The 17,458-nt window shown below is 35.3% G+C and overlaps 1 protein-coding gene across 1 annotated transcript in view; it reads left to right on the top strand.

The window, feature by feature from the left end:
• The window catches only part of FBXL13 (F-box and leucine rich repeat protein 13), a 202,393-nt gene that overhangs the window by 157,098 nt on the left and 27,837 nt on the right, over positions 1–17,458 (top strand). Inside the window, exon 18 of the mRNA XM_013979811.2 lies at positions 11,582–11,665. Coding sequence (XP_013835265.2) covers positions 11,582–11,665 — 84 coding nt within the window. The remainder of the gene's footprint in view (positions 1–11,581; positions 11,666–17,458) is intronic.

Genomic DNA, 17,458 nt, shown 5'->3' with positions numbered 1-17,458 from the left:
ATTTGACTCCAGAATCTTCACTTTGGTTTGTTTTGGTTTGGTGTTAGTAGTTTCTCAGTATGTCTGGCAAGGAATCACATGGTATACCTAATGGTATATTACAATTCAAGCATTAATGAAAGTAGATGATTTATGCAAAGGATTTGTAAAATCTCCAGTATATATATGTACATGTATATGCTTTGTTAACACCCAAAGCTTAATATTTTGCTTGAATATTGGTGCTTTTGTGCCATTATAGTTTGTTTGGTACAGATGGTAAACTTGCCAAAATTGTTATTTCTCTTTGAAAGGAAATATACATGGTGTTAATATTTTATATAATTTTTTGTTGTTCTATAAAAAGATTTAATGATGGACTTGTGTATTGGTTTTTTTCCAAGTTATTCTAAATTATTTTCCACAAACATTGAGAAATTTTACTCATTTATTCACTCATTTTTTTCCTCCTTCTTTCTTTTGATACATAATTATTTAGTTCCTACTATATTTAGGGCAGTAATTCTAGGTTTGAATGTAAAAACAGGAATAAAACCAGAAGACAAACCCCAAATTTTTATTACCCTTTTTCCTCTCAAATTTTCCCTTCTTTTGAACAGGACATTTTCTTGTTGTTCTGGCCAATTGCTTTCCCAATGGGTTGTAGTAATTTTTATTGCCATCAGCCTTACACATTCACCAATATTGTCTGTTTTAATTTTAATAAAAGTGGATAGAAATTATATGTTTATTGTTATTTGGATTTGCATTAAAAATTCTAGTAATATAATCTCTCCCTATATTTATCACTGTGATTGCATTTTTTTCATATGTGAATTTTCTTTTTTTTTTTTTTTTGTCTTTTTGCCTTTTCTAGGGCCACTTCCCACAGCATATGGAGGTTCCCAGGCTAGGGGTCTAATTGGAGCTGTAGCAGCCAGCCTACGCCAGAGTCACAGCAACATGGGATCTGAGCCGCGTCTGTGACCTACACCACAGCTCACAGCAACGTCGGATCCTTAACCCACTGAGCAAGGCCAGGGATCGAACCTGCAACTCATGGTTCTTAGTTGGATTCGTTAACCACTGCGCCACAATGGGAACTCCTCCTTTTTTTTTTTTTTAACTCCTCATAGATGAATTTTCTGTTTAGATTCTTTAGTTATTTATCTACTGGGAGTCTCAATATTCCTGCCAATTTGTATGAACTGTATATAATAATGTAGTTATTAATCATTTGTCATATTTTCTCCATATCTTTACAGTAGCTTGTCTCATGGCTATGGAAGAGAAGTTTTAGTGTTTTAATCTTGAAAGCCTAAAAGTTACTGCTTATAAAGAATATTCAAGAAAAAAATGAATTTGGACAAACTATATAATTTTAAATAATTTTATATAGATATTTTTCAAGAGACTGTTTCTTTAATCATATGCAGAACAGATTATAATGTTTTTTATGCTTATTTGCTGTTCTGTGTACCTGTATTAAAGTGTTGACAGTTTCCAAACTGAAACATACTATAAACAAGGATGATTTGTAGTAATGTGGCTACCAGATAAATTACATTATATTTTATTCTAATGTTAGTATTCCATAATGCCTGGACCATCTTTCCAGACTTTTTGTAAATCACTGTCTGTCTGGTCTCTCAGAAGAAAAGCCTCTTTCATATTGTTAAGCTATTTAACAAGGTTTCATCAACTTCAATTTCATATGGAAAACATGGTTTGTTTTTAAATTATGACCATATGTTCATATAATGGGGCAAAATACTGATGTTCTTGTTTTGTTCAATGTGTCATCTTTTGCCAACAAACAACATAATTACACCAAGCAAAACAGTAACTCCATTTTGTAAATGTACTTTAAAGGAATTTGGGAAAATTAAGATTGTTACCTGGGGTCTCTTATCATAAAGATAAGAAATAACAGGCGTTGGCAAAGATGGGGAGAAAAGGGAATGCTTGTGCATTGTTGGTGGGAATGTAAATTGGTGCAGCCACTATGGAAAGCAGTATGGAGATTCCTAAAAAAATAGAACTATCATATGATCTAGCAATCCCACTTCTGAGTATTTATCCAAAGGAAATGAAGACACTAGTTCAAAAAGATGTATCTACCCCTTTTCACTACAGCATTATTTACAATAGCCAAGATATGGAAACAACCTAATTGCTCACTGATGGATGACTGGGTAAAGATAATATGGCATATATATATATATATATGGAAATCTGGCCATTTCTGACAAAGTGGATAGACCTTAAGGGCACTATGCTAAGTGAAATAAGTCAGACATAGGAAAACAAATACTATATGCTTTCACTTATATGTATAGTCTAAAAAATAAATACATCATGGGATGTAATGTACAGCATGATGACTATAGTTAATAATAATGTATACCTGAAAGTTTCTCATAGAGTAGATTTTAGAAGTTCTCATGACAAGAAAAAAAGTGTAACTATATATGGTGACAGATGTTAACTAGATTTACTGTGATGATCACTTCACAATGTATACAAACACTGAATCATTATGTTCTACACCTGAAACTAACATAATGTCATGTCAATTATATCTCAATAAAAAGTGCATAAAATAAATAAAAAGAAATGTTTCTCATTAGAAAAGGAATACAAAAATACTATACCTTTTAAAATTGTACCTCACAAAATCAAATACCTCGGAATACACCTGACCAAGGAGGTAAAGGACCTATATGCCGAGAACTATAAAACTTTCATCAAAGAAATCAAAGAAGATGTAAAGAAATGGAAAGATATTCCATGTTCCTGGATTGGAAAAATCAATATTGTAAAAATGGCCATCCTACCCAAAGCAATCTACAGATTCAATGCAATCCCTATCAAATTACCCATGACATTTTTCACAGAACTAGAACAAACAATCCAAACATTTATATGGAACCACAAAAGACCCAGAATTACCAAAGCAATCCTGAGAAACAAAAACCAAGCAGGAGGCATAACTCTCCCAGACTTCAAGAAATACTACAAAGCCACAGTCATCAAAACAGTGTGGTACTGGTATCAAAACAGACAGACAGACCAATGGAACAGAATAGAGAATCCGGAAATAAACCCTGACACCTATGGTCAATTAATCTTTGACAAGGGTGGCAAGAACATAAAATGGGAAAAAGAAAGTCTATTCAGCAAGCATTGCTAGGAAACCTGGACAGCAGCATGCAAAGCAATGAAACTAGAACACACCCTCACACCATGCACAAAAATAAACTCCAAATGGCTGAAAGACTTAAATATACGACAGGACACCATCAAACTCCTAGAAGAAAACATAGGCAAAACACTCTCTGACATCAACGTCATGAATATTTTCTCAGGTCAGTCTCCCAAAGCAATAGAAATTAGAGCAAAAATAAACCCATGGGGCCTCATCAAACTGAAAAGCTTTTGCACAGCAAAGGAAACCAAAAAGAAAACAAAAAGACAACTTACAGAATGGGAGAAAATAGTTTCAAATGATGCAACTGACAAGGGCTTAATCTCTAGAATATATAAGCAACTTATACAACTCAACAGCAAAAAAACCAATCAATCAATGGAAAAATGGGGAAAAGACCTGAATAGACATTTCTCCAAAGAAGATATACAGATGGCCAGCAAATACATGAAAAAATGCTCAACATCGCTGATTATAAGAGAAATGCAAATCAAAACTACCATGAGATACCACCTCACAGCAGTCAGAATGGCCATCATTAATAAATCCACAAATAACAAGTGCTGGAGGGGCTGTGGAGAAAAGGGAACCCTCCTGCACTGTTGGTGGGAATGGAAACTGGTACAGCCACTATGGAGAACAGTTTGGAGATACCTTAGAAATCTATACATAGAACTTCCATATGACCCCGCAATCCCACTCTTGGGCATCTATCCGGACAAAACTCTACTTAAAAGAGACACATGCACCCGTACGTTCATTGCAGCACTGTTCACAATAGCCAGGACATGGAAACAATCCAAATGTCCATCGACAGATGATTGGATTCGGAAGAGGTGGTATATATACGCAATGGAATACTACTCAGCCATAAAAAAGAATGACATAATGCCATTTGTAGCAATATGGATGGAACTAGAGAATCTCATCCTGAGTGAAATGAGCCAGAAAGACAAAGACAAATACCATATGATATCACTTATAACTGGAATCTAATATCCAGCACAAATGAACATCTCCACAGAAAAGAAAATCATGGACTTGGAGAAGAGACTTGTGGCTGCCTGATGGGAGAGGGAGGGAGTGGGAGGGATGGGGAGCTTGGGCTTACCAGACACAACTTAGAATAGATTTACAAGGAGATCCTGCTGAATAGCATTGAGAACTATGTCTAGATACTCATGTTGCAACAGAACAAAGGGTGGGGGAAAAAATGTAATTGTAATGTATACATGTAGGGATAACCTGACCCCCTTGCTGTACAGTGGGAAAATAAAAAATAAAAAAAAAAGAAATGTTTCTGACAATATATTTAGGAAAAGAGTAGCAGTAATGAATAAATTAAAATTATATCTTAATGTAATATTCTTTCCCTTGAAAATGAATGGTGGATGCATATGTAATGCATACACAGTACATTAATGTTAGATTTAGTATGCAGTCACAGACCTTATAAAAAAAGATTTACTTCTATATTTTAATATACTTATAAGCTTTTAAATACAGGTTAATAAAAAGAGCACTATACTTATAAAAAAAGATTGTTAATAGGTAACACAAAAAAATTAATTGGGACAGTTCATTGTTATGTCTGAAATAATCTTTTAGGAGTTCCCACTGTGGCTTAGTGGGCTACAAACCCAACTAGTATCCACGAGGATGTGGGTTTGATCCCTGGCCTCCCTCAGTGGGTTAAGAATCCGGCATTGCCATGAGCTGTGGTGTAGGTTGCAGACACAGCACAATCTTGTGTTGCTGTGGCTATGGTATAGGCCGGCAGCTGCAGGTGAATTAGACCCCTAGCCTGGGAAATTCCATATGCTGTAGGTGTGACCCTAAAAAGCAAAATCATAGTCATCATCATCATCATCATCATCATCTTTTATTCAAAGTGCCTCCCAAAATATTCAGCAGGGAACAAGAAAAAGCGTGATAAAAAAGGTTTAAATGAATACCAGCTAATACTGTAGAAGGAAGAACAGAATTAGAAAATTCAGCATTATGCAACTCTCAATGAAATAAGTAATTTAGGCAAGGATCATCAATTGATGCTCAAACCATTGACTGAAGGGTTGTTAGGAAACAGGGAATTCATGTGGTCTCAAAGAATCACATTCTAGATTTTTTACTAAATAAGTAGGAAAAATATAGTTCTAATGCCACAGCACCTAGGTAGTCATTTTGCAAAAAGTCTTTACCTAGACTCTAATCATAAAGAACAGTCACACAAATCCAGACATAAAAAGGGACATTTTACGTAATGGCTGGCCTGGGATCTTTAAAGCAGTCAGTGTCTTAAAAGACAAAATTTACAGGAAAAAAAAAAAGCTAAAGTGACATGACTACCAAATGTAATGCATGAATTCTGGGAACTGGATAAAAAGCAAATTTAAATACTGACTTTCTATGATATAGTATGGTATTACTGTTAACCTTAGGTATCATACTATATATATATACAATCCTATATAGTATCATAATGGTATGCAGTTATATAGGAAAATGTCCTTATTCCTAAGGAGACTCATATAGAATATTTAGAGGTAAAGCATCATGATACCTGAAACTCATTTTCAAATGGTTTATACTATATATATTAATTTAAATATATATACTATATATTATATATATATAACCTTATTCATACATAAATATCAATGTACTATCATAGCATTAAGGTAAAAAGGGGAAAATGATTATAACTGGTGAATTTAGCTAAAAGGAATGTAAGTGTTCACTGTACCATTCTTTGAATCTGCCTATAAGTTTGAATATTTTCAAAATAAAGAGTCAGGGAGGTATGTTTTATGTTTAGGTTGGTGATATTCTAAGTCTGGAGTAGTATGACTCAGCCATATAATAAGTATGACTCAGCCATATAACCATTCCCATGTTTGGTAACTAGTTCATTGCTGATGTCTATCTACATCAGCTAAACAATTCCAGCTGTAAAACTGGGGGGAAAAGAGCAGTTTTCAAAGGATTTGTTCGCTCCTAACTGTTCGCTCTGGTGTATGTGTATCTGTTCCTGGCAGTGTGTAGTGTTCCCTCCCACTACTCCCAGTGACCCCAAACTGGACTACTTCCCAAACAACTCACACTCTCCAAATGAAGTCTTTGTTGCCTGAAACACTTCCTATTGCTTTGCTTGTCAAAATCTGACTCAGTCTTGAAAGCTTAATTCAAATTCTTTTCCTTTGTGTTATTCTCTACTAGTCTACCACCTCTTCCTTCCAACTAAAAGCAATTGGTCCCTGCTCTGTGGTCCCTATACCTCTTTTGAAACACATTCTCATTTTTTTTTTTTGCATTATTGTCATTTATTCCCTAACAAGGGAAAGTTTTGTTTAATTTTAGGTTGCAAGGTTATGTTGCATAGGATAAAGTCCACATTCCAGAATAATGTACAAACTCTTATAACTTGGTATCTGCTTCCTTTTACATCTTAAGTCTTCACACTCTCTTCAATGGACCTGATAACAGAGATATACAATGACCCAATTTTCCACTAGGGAATCCTGGACCCCTAAGATCCAGGTCACTTAACTCCATGGCCTAGGAAGGAGCAAAGTGCTCCCAGGATACCTCGGACTTCCTAAGGCCTTACATCCTTATACAAACTGCACTGCTAGTGACACCTCCCAGGCTATCACACCATCTGTTTTCCTCTGAATTTTACTTGATTATAAAATTTAGCTCCTTCTAAATTTTGGGAAAATCAGAACCTTCCTGCAAAGCATTCGTGAGTTTGTCTGACTTCTGAAGGAGATGAAGGAGGATTTACATCTTCATGATGCTACAACTTTCTTGAAAAATTAAGTATCCACCTGCCCTTTGCCCCACTGAGACCCTGTCACTCCGTCTTGTTGGCTCCTCTTTCCTCCTTATCTTTGTCTTGTCTTCCCACTTTCCTCTTTCTATCCCTCCCAGAAGTACAGCCAACCCCCAGGACTTTCACTCTGAGCACTAAACAAGGTATTAAAATAAAACAAAACCAAAAACAAGGACAAAAACCTCCATAGTTTCTTAAGAGAAATTCTTGGACTAGCTTTCCAGATAATTAAAAAAAAATCCATGTAAATCTGGTCATGCCACATTATATAATTCCCTACACATACCGTGCTTTTTCATACCTGAATGCTTTTGCACATTTTATTTCCTCAGCCTGTGTCCTTCCTTCTATAGTTTTCTTGGCAATTTACACTTCCCCACTCATGTAGTCTTCTCTAATCTAAAGTGATGGTCTCATCTTCTCTCTTTGATTCAACCACTGTGCACAATATTTACCTTTCACTGGGTCATAGTGATCTATTGTACACATCTGTCTTCAGTGCCAGACTGTTACCAAGTCCAAGCTCTTTCTGCTTGCCGCACGACAGGCCAATAAATCGGGTGATGAATTGTTGGGGCAAAGAACAGCTTTTAATTGGAAAGCCGGCAGACCAAGAACATGACAGACTGATGTCTCGAAGAACCATCTCTTTCTTAGTCAGAGACCTAAGCTGTATTTTGCCCATTTCTTTAAGATACGCCCTGAAGAGCTTTCCTTAGAAACAGATGGAGTATTTCCCATACTTGTAAGTTCATCAACAACAAAACACAACAAGTACAAGCAAATTCTAACACCAAAAGCACAAACAGATTCCATCATGAATGAATGCAAAAGAAAAGCAAATGAACCGGTGTGCAGATCAGGTAGAGCTCAACAAGACTATGGGCTCCTAGAGAGTAAACACTGCACTTCACTGACTTATACACCCAGCTTCCATCCCAGAGCCTGATCAATATTCACCAAATGAATGTTGAGTTAAAAATGAATGAATTTTGCCTAGAGCTGAGATTAAGACTTTCTAAGATATAAAAAAAGTCTGTAAAATGGTGGGACCACCACTTGCTTCAGAGAACACCTAATTTGGAGCATTTACAAACCTCACAGTGCCAAGGAGAAAAATTTACCTACCCGGCACTGATATTCCATGAGTCATTAATTTGAAAATCTTCTGAGTCAAAAAGCCATTAAAAAATGTATCTTGCTGACTGGAATAGTATTATTTCACTTGTTCAGTGAAGCTGGCCTCCCACAACCACCTCCGGGCAGCCTTTAATGGAGGCCTCATTTCCCCCAACGGGCTTAGATTTCTCACTGTCCAATTACCAAGTTGTGTTCACTTACAACAGCAGGGCCTTATGACAACTTGTCTGACACATGAGCATGATGACATCTCCTGTTCCCTGTTTTGCTAACAGAATGGCCATGCTGGTCTGATGTTTTTCTAACAAAAAATATTTGAAAAGTGAGCAATTTCTGTATTCATTTTGGACTGAAAGGTGCTGTAGCAATATTTCCCATTTGCATTTAGTTATATAATTATTAAAACAAGCAATTCAATTTTTAAAAAGCATCTTTATTGACATAGGATGTACATACTAAAAAGTCTACAAAGTGTACAGCTGAGTGGTGTTTAGTATATTAATAGAATTGTGCAACCATCACCATGATTTAATTCCAGAACATTTTCATCACTCCAAAAAAAAACCCTTCCTTCCCATAAGCAGTCACACCCTATCACCCCTCTGGATCACCCTAGGCCACTACTCAACTACTTTCTGTTTTTATATGCCTATTCTGGACTTTTCATATAAGAGGAATCATACAACATGTGGCCTTTCAGGTCTGGCATATTTTACTCACCATAATGTCTTTAATGTTTATCTATAAATAAGAATGCATCAATACTTATTTTTTATTGGCAAATGATATTCCACTGTGTGAATATAACATATTTTATTTATCCTTTTACCAGTTGATGGACATTTGAATTTTTTTTTTAATTATGAACAACATTGCTAGCAACATTCAAGTTTTTTAGGTGGACAGATATTTTCATGTCTCTTGGGTATATCCCTAGGAGTGGAACTGTCAGGTCCACAGAGTAGCTCTATGTTTAATTTTTCTTAAGACTTGCCCAACTGTTTTCCAAAGGGACTGGACCATTCTACATTCCCATCAACAGTAAATGAGGATACTAATTTCTTTACTTCCTTGCCAAGGCTTGTTATTATCTGTCCTTTTAATTATAGCCATCCTAGTAGGTGTGTAGTAGTATCTCATTGTGGTTTTGACTTGTATTTACTTAATGGCTAATGATGTTTAATTAACTAAAATTTGAGGCTGTACATTTTAATGAATAATTATGGTAATGAAATGTGCATTCCATTGTAATATTAATAATAATTATAAATAATATTGAACAAAGTGGTGAAGATAATATAGTCTTAAAATGTCATACTTAGCAAGGGTACTTCATTATATCTCATCTTTAAAAAGTCTAACATGGCTACATAGAAGAAAAAAACTGGAAACTTTAGAGATAGTTTCACAGGACAAATTCTACACAGAACAATAAAATATATTTATCTATTATTATCAAGTATAGGGCAAAGAGAAAAACTACATCCATTACTTGATATTTTTGTTCAAACAATTTAGTTTCTGTTGGTGGGAATATCTAGATTCCAATTATTTTAACATGAATAAAGCAGCAGCCACATCTGGAACCCAAACCACATGTAATGGATTCACAGGGTTTGGCCACTCTTTGTTTTAAAATAAGGAGGTAGAAAACATAATGTGTTCCTAGCAAAAGAATCCACATTTGCAATAAAATTAAAAGAATAGACAAAATTATTTTATTTGTGGGTGGTATACAGAACTGTTAAAATAAATTAGAAATTATTTATCATAAAAAAAAAGAAATTATTTATCAGACACAACCTAGAATAGATTTACAAGGAGATCCTGCTGAATAGCACTGAGAACAATGTCTAGATACTCATGTTGCAACAGAAGAAAGGATGGGGGAAAAACTGTAATTGCAATGTATACATGTAAGGATAACCTGACCCCCTTGCTGTACAGTGGGAAAAAAAAAATATCTTGTAATAATCTTTAATGAAAAAGAATATGGAAAAAAAAAAGAAATTATAATTTAAAGAGTGACTTCAATCAAGCAGAATTTCAAGCACTTTTCCCCTTGAATTTGATTTTGTTTTTGAAAAATGAAAGGGCCTAATATGTGAAAAAATCAGGATATAATAGTTGCATGGCCCATTTTCAAGTATAGTCCAAATGTGGTTTTTAAGATCAGTAAAATGTAAACCAGTCCTGAAAATAAAATGTAAAAATGACAAATCATATACCATTTTTGGCATTTTTCCTACCTGCCAGCTCTGGGACCATGGACTGAGAAAAAAAATGCACTAGTCCACATAGTCTAGGAAGTATATCTTACAGAATTATAAAAGCCATGTGACCCTGAATGTAAAACAAGGGGATGGCACTGAGAAGACACATTAGTAATTTCATCTGACTGTTGGGCCAGTTTAGAGGGGAAGGTACTGAGAAATGGGCCAGCAAAATCACACATTAAAAAAAAAAAAAAAACAAAACTGAAAGGCTAAAAGTACAATTGATTTTGTTTTTATTTTTTACTTTTTTTAAATCTGAAGGTTTACTTTATTTATATAATGACTTTTTTTTTTCCATTATAGCTGGTTTACAGTGTTCTGTCAATTTTCTACTATACAGCATGGTGAGCCAGTTACACATACATGTATACATTCTTTTTTCTCACATTATCATGCTCCATCATAAGTGACTAGACATAGTTCCCACTGCTACACAGCAGGATCTCATTGCTAATCCATTCCAAAGGCAATAGTCTGCATCTATTAACCCCAAGTTCCCAATCCATCCCATCCCTTCCCCCTCCCCCTTGGCAACCACAAGTCTATTCTCCAAGTCCTTGATTTTCTTTTCTGTGGAAAGGTTCATTTGTTCTGTATATTATATCTGGAATCTAATATACAGCACAAATGATTTTATTTTGAACAAAAAGAAACAAAGCTTTTAGCCTGAAAAAAGAGGTAAGCCACTGTTGAATGATTATCTGTCTATAGGCCTTTATATAAACATGTTCCTTCTTCATGAGTATAATAAAATGAGCTAAAGACTTTCATATTTTTAGGCTGGGCATAAATAAGAATTTACTGACAAACAGATTCATTATCCGCATGAAGTGTCTCCAAAATAAAGCTGTAAGCTTAGAGGTCTTTAAGTTTTCTTTATATTGATTCAGATAGCATTTACTTGGAAATAGGAAGCAAGATAAGAAATTTCCTGTCTCTGGGATTTGTAACACTCTTTGAAACATTAGAGATAACCCCAAAATTTTATTTAATGATGTTACCTAACCAAAGTGATTTTCTGATCTGTAAGGAAATATAAGACAGAAACTAAATTATTTTTTAGCTTGTGTAAGCGTTTGTTATTGGAAATATACCTTCTATACTAAATTATAATCATGAAATATTCTTTACATTAAACATTTTTAGGGTTTGATGATACTTTCCAGACACAGAAAATTAAAGGAACTCTCTCTATCTGAGTGTGACAGAATCACCGATATTGGAATTCAGGTAAGATAACTAAGGTCTTCTGTTACAGAATTAAGATTGAAAATTAAGCACAAATTGAATAAGCTATATAGGTCACAACAGAAGAAAGAAGTGGACAGGAAACGTAACAATATGAATGTGATCTTGGTAGAGCCAAGATCAACTCCTGCCTTTAGCCAGGTCTCCACAGCTCAAGGGCACTGAGAGGACTTGCTTTCCCCTTTTTCGTACCTTTTCTCTCCCTTCCAGATGTCCGACTCAGGATAAATAGGGATAGGTAGCATTTTACTTGGAGAATGATGAACTGCAATGTGGTAAAATTCTTCTCATATAATGGAAATGTTCTGTAGATAGAAATGTTGTATAACCTAACTATGAACATTCATGGAGTTTGAAAAATTACATCAGCTACTTAACAATTAGGGACTTAAGTTACTCAAACATATTTGGTGGCATACTTTACCAGGATGGAAAGCATGAGGTAAGTAAGTGTATACGATACATTTATGTGCTCAAATGGTACTTTAAAAACTCCCTAGAAGGGTAAATTCCTAGATCTGGCCTTTTGTGATACAAAGTCATAAAGTAGCTATCGTGAGCAAACCACATGTAACGTAATAACAACATTAAGCATTTGGGAATTCCCGCTGTGGCTCAGCAGTAAAAAAACCTGACTGTATCCATGAGAATGAGGGTTCCACCCCTGGCCTCGCTCAGTGGGTTAAGGATCCAGCATTGCCATGAGCTGTGGTGTAGGTTACTGACCCAGCTTGGATCCTGCATTGCTGTGGCTGTGGCACAGGCCGGCAGCTGCAGCTCTGATTTGACCCCCTAGGCTGGGAACTTCCATATGCCACAGGCGCGGCCCTAAAAAGAAAAAGAAAAAAAATCAAGTATTTAAATTTGCTGTTAAGAGAAGAGATACTGAAATCATTTCTCATACATGTATTGAACTAAGACACAATCTGGTTACCTTATGGTAAAGTAATGGAAGATAACATTTTTAAAGGGAACTAATAATTTAGGAATGTGGAAACTGTTAAATCCAATTGAAGTATCTTGATAGTTCAAAACTCCAAGCATTTATGAAAATCTGGGGCTAAACTTGGAAAAAAAATTTTAAAAATAGAAACTCTGTTGGTGCTCTAGACTTTAGCATAGAATTCTAGCATTCTGAAGCTGAAGGACTCAGGACCACCTAAACCAACCCTGTAATTTTACAGATGAGGAAACTAGGGCCTGGAGGGCTTAAATGATTAGTCCAAAGCCCTATGCCTTCTCAGCAAACTAAATAATATCTAGTTTTAGGGAAGTGAAGAGTAGAAATGGAGAACTGCTGTTCTAAATGGTTGCCTGGCAACATGACTTAATAGGAAAAATTGTTTTCAGATGATTTTTTTGCTGTATTTCATTGTATCTGGACAATGAATTGTACTTCAGCAGAAACTGCAACACCATTTAGAAGTCTCCATTAAGAGGCATTCCTGTCAAGCAATGTCAATTTTTCCCAGCTTCAGACCCTGGTTAGCAGGTTTCAATTGTATAAGAAGTTAAAAAGAACACATACTATCTTTCAAAACAAAGATCTCAGAGAGAACTAACAACTTACATATAGGACAAGACTGTAAGACTACAATAACAAAAGGGGTTATAAAACATTTAGGTGCCTACTAGAAGAAAAAAGCTAAATGTTTTTAGCTAAATGTTTTTTAGCTAAATTTTTTTAGTTAAAGAAAAAGCTAAATGTTTTCTCTAAGGTTAAACCTTAATTTACCTATTGCAGTTCATTTAAGGATTAAATATGCATTTTCACCAAACTTTTTCCATGAATATGATCTAGTCAGGCTTTCAAAAAGTCTTTGACAAGGTGACAGAACAAAGTTATTAAAAAAAAACAGCTAAGTATTAACATTTCTAATATCAGGTTATATTTCTTATCATCAATTACATTTGACCAATAACTACAAATAATTCAGAAGTACTGAAATCTACCATGATGATGACATACACGTCTTCTTAATATCCATCACTCTATTCTCTTCTCTTCTCTTCTCTTCTCTTCTCTTCTCTTCTCTTCTCTTCTCTTCTGTTCTCTTCTCTTCTCTTCTCTTCTTTTCTCTTCTCTTCTCTTCTGTCTTTTGTCTTTTTAGGGCTGCACCCATGGCATATAGAAGGTCCCAGGCTAGGGGTCCTCTCAGAGCTGAAGCCGCTGGCCTACGTCACAGCCACAGCAATGCAGGACTCAAGCTGTGTCTGCAGCCTACACCACAGTTCATGGCAATGCCAGCTCCTTAACCCAATGAGCAAGGCCAGGGATCAAACCCATGTCCTCATGCACGCTAGCTGGGTTTGTTAACCTCTGAGCCACAATAGGGACTCCCATCACCTATTAATTTTAAAATGCTTCTTTGGATAAGAGAGTGCTGACCAAAATATGAGTCTAAGTATCAGGAAGCCAGTGCTTCATACCATTTACCTTTGAATCTGTGGGCTCCAGGCCTTTTTACTTTCACCCTATGGAGCCTAAAAATCATACTGCTTTTAAGTGCTATGAGATTTTAGATGAAAGCATTTACTCATATGCTAACTATGGGATCATATAGCTAAGTTTGGCATAGCTTTTAAAAAAAGTAAACTTTTAAAAATTGCTATGTATTTATTTTCAGTGATCTAAAAGAGAAAATAAGAAACACAGAAGACAGGGGCATGGAAATACAAAAGTCTTTATCAGGTGCATGAGATAAAATGTTCCATTCAAGTTAAGGAAAAAATATTTTTCTCTTTCTCATTATCCCTCTTTTTCTCCTCCCAGCTTTTGGGGGAGAGAGAGGAGAGCGTGAGAGAAAGCAAAGAAGGGGGAAGAGGGAATGACACATAAGCCAATTTTACAATTCCTTATCTGGATTTACAAAAGAAGGGGAAGGGAATAAACTAGGGTGATTAAACTAAGATGTTTAGATTATCCTTCATCTATCAGGAATTCTTTTTTTAAAATTTTTTTATTTTATTTTTTTCCCACTGTATAGCAAGGGGATCAAGTTATCCTTACATGTATACATTTTTTCCCCCACCCTTTGTTCTGTTGCAATATGAGTATTTAAACATAGTTCTCAATGCTACTCAGCAGGATCTCCTTTTAAATCTATTCTAAGTTGTGTCTGGTAAGCCCAAGGTCCCAATCCCTCCCACTCCCTCCCTCTCCCATCAGGCAGCCACAAGTCTCTTCTCCAAGTCCATGATTTTCTTTTCTGTGGAGATGTTCATTTGTGCTGGATATTAGATTCCAGTTATAAGTGATATCATATGGTATTTGTCTTTGTCTTTCTGACTCATTTCACTCAGTATGAGATTCTCTAGTTCCATCCATGTTGCTGCAAATGGCATCATGTCATCCTTTTTTTATGGCTGAGTAGTATTCCATTGTGTATATATACCACTTCTTCCGAATCCAGTCATCTGTTGATGGACATCTGGGTTGTTTCCATGTCCTGGCTATTGTGAATAGTGCTGCAATGAACATGCGGGTGCATGTGTCTCTTTTAAGTAGAGTTTTGTCCGGATAGATGCCCAAGAGTGGGATTGCGGGGTCATATGGAAGTTCTATGTATAGATTTCCAAGGTTATCTCCAAACTGTTCTCCATAGTGGCTGTACCAGTTTACATTCCCACCAACAGTGCAGGAGGGTTCCCTTTTCTCCACAGCCCCTCCAGCACTTGTTATTTGTGGATTTATTAATGATGGCCATTCTGACTGGTGTGAGGTGGTATCTCAAGGTAGTTCTGATTTGCATTTCTCTTATAATCAGCGATGTTGAGCATTTTCTCATGTATTTGCTGGCCATCTGTATATCTTCCTTGGAGAACAGTCTATTCAGGTCTTTTGCCCATTTTTCCATTGGTTGATTGGCTTTTTTGCTGTTGAGTTGTATAAGTTGCTTATATATTCTAGAGATGAAGCCCTTGTCCGTTGCATCATTTGAAACTATTTTCTCCCATTCTGAAAGTTGTCTTTTTGTTTTCTTTTGGGTTTCTTTTGCTGTGCAAAAGCTTCTCAGTTTGATTAGGTCCCATGGGTTTATTTTTGCTCTTATTTCTATTGCTTTGGGAGACTGACCTGAGAAAATATTCATGATGTTGATGTCAGAGAGGAATTCTTTTCTTATTACTTAGAGAAGGCAACTATAGGATATTCTCTTTTCAGCATAAGACATTGAAAACTGCATAATGATTTAATGAGAAAAAGGAGGAGATAAGCATTTTTACCCTGGTTGGGTTTTGCAAGAGTCATGAATATAATATAAATAAAAAATTACCTCATTTTAGTTTTACTGGAAACCACAGCACATGCAGTTTGAATATCTGGAGCATCAGATGTATTGACTTTTTAGGATCTGGTTTTAATTATTTTCTCCAACTTTAGTTTTTTCTGAGAACATTAGACATTTAGTAATCACGTTAAACTAAAATTTGGTGTTCTTGAACGATAAACTCATTTTGGAAGTAATGTTTGATACAGTCATAATTGAGTATTTCTCAAGAAAGTTTCCTTGAGCATTTTGTGAATTTAAATAACAGACTGTCAAGTTTGGCAAAAGAATTGGTTTAGCTGGGATATTACAATACAAATAAATTGGAAGTTCTGTCTTATTCTTTGGCTAGAACTAAGGGAATAAACACAGTTATTTACTCTAGTTGCTTTTTACATTCCCTTAAGCTGGCTTATATTTCCCATTCCCTTTTTTAGGAAATGAAGTATGCTGTAAATACATTAGTGCAATATCAATATATGCGAATGTGTATGTTTTTCTTTATGCAGGTTATCTGTAAGTGAAACCCTTTTAGATTGACAATTTTTTTTTTTTTATTATTTCAGTGTTGTAGGTTAAGGTAGTTAAGAGAGGAGAAAATCAGGTTTAGTTACATGTGTATGTAATGAAAACTGTGCCTATGTGTGTTCACATGTAAATATATATGTAAATTTATATGTGTAGCATATGTGTGCAAATTATTTACAAGTTTCAGCATATGTTAGATTATATAAGATTACATGTAAGTACATAAGTACATACCTAATTGTCTAGTATATGTGTGTAAACTAAACATACATACACATCTTGGTTGTTAGATTACATGCATATGTCAATGTGTATGGATATTAGCTATGTCTAGATTGCGTATAGAGATGCTTTATTATTAATTTATTTATTTGTTTTTGCTTTTTAGGGCCAACCCATGGCATATGGAAGTTCCCAGGCTAGGGGTTGAATGGGAGCTACAGCTGCCAGCCTACACCACAGCCACAGCAACGCGGGATCCAAGCCGTCTGTGGCCTACATCCCAGCTCACGGCAACTCCAGATCCCCAACCCACTGAGCGAGGCCAGGTATCATGGATACTAGTCAGATTCATTTCCACTGTGCCACAGCAGGAACTCCTGAGAAGCTATATTGTTTATTTCTAGGCTAACACCAAATAAATGATGGTCAATATTCAAGGCAAATAAAAAATAGTTTATTCAAGAATTATATTTTTGTTTACACCTTAATTTTAAAAATTAAATGTCTATGTAAATTGCAAGGGCCCTTTACTTATGGTAAGGAGATAGTTTGGAATATGCTCTCAGAAGACATAATTTACTAATTTTTACTTCTGTGAATGAACCAATGCATTTTTTAGTGGCATCTTAATTATAACTGACTAAATAAATATACGTGTGTTAGAGTATTTAACAATTCTATGACACTACCTCATATTTAATTGCTATTATTTTTGAGAATGATTTAAGAGAATACACAAGGTAAAAAGAAAATGGAT

The sequence above is a fragment of the Sus scrofa genome, chromosome 9 (assembly GCF_000003025.6).
Source record: "Sus scrofa isolate TJ Tabasco breed Duroc chromosome 9, Sscrofa11.1, whole genome shotgun sequence".
Classification (NCBI taxonomy): Eukaryota; Metazoa; Chordata; class Mammalia; order Artiodactyla; family Suidae; genus Sus; species Sus scrofa.
Note: the sequence above shows the minus strand (reverse complement) of the source record. Positions and strands in the feature narration are given on the sequence as shown.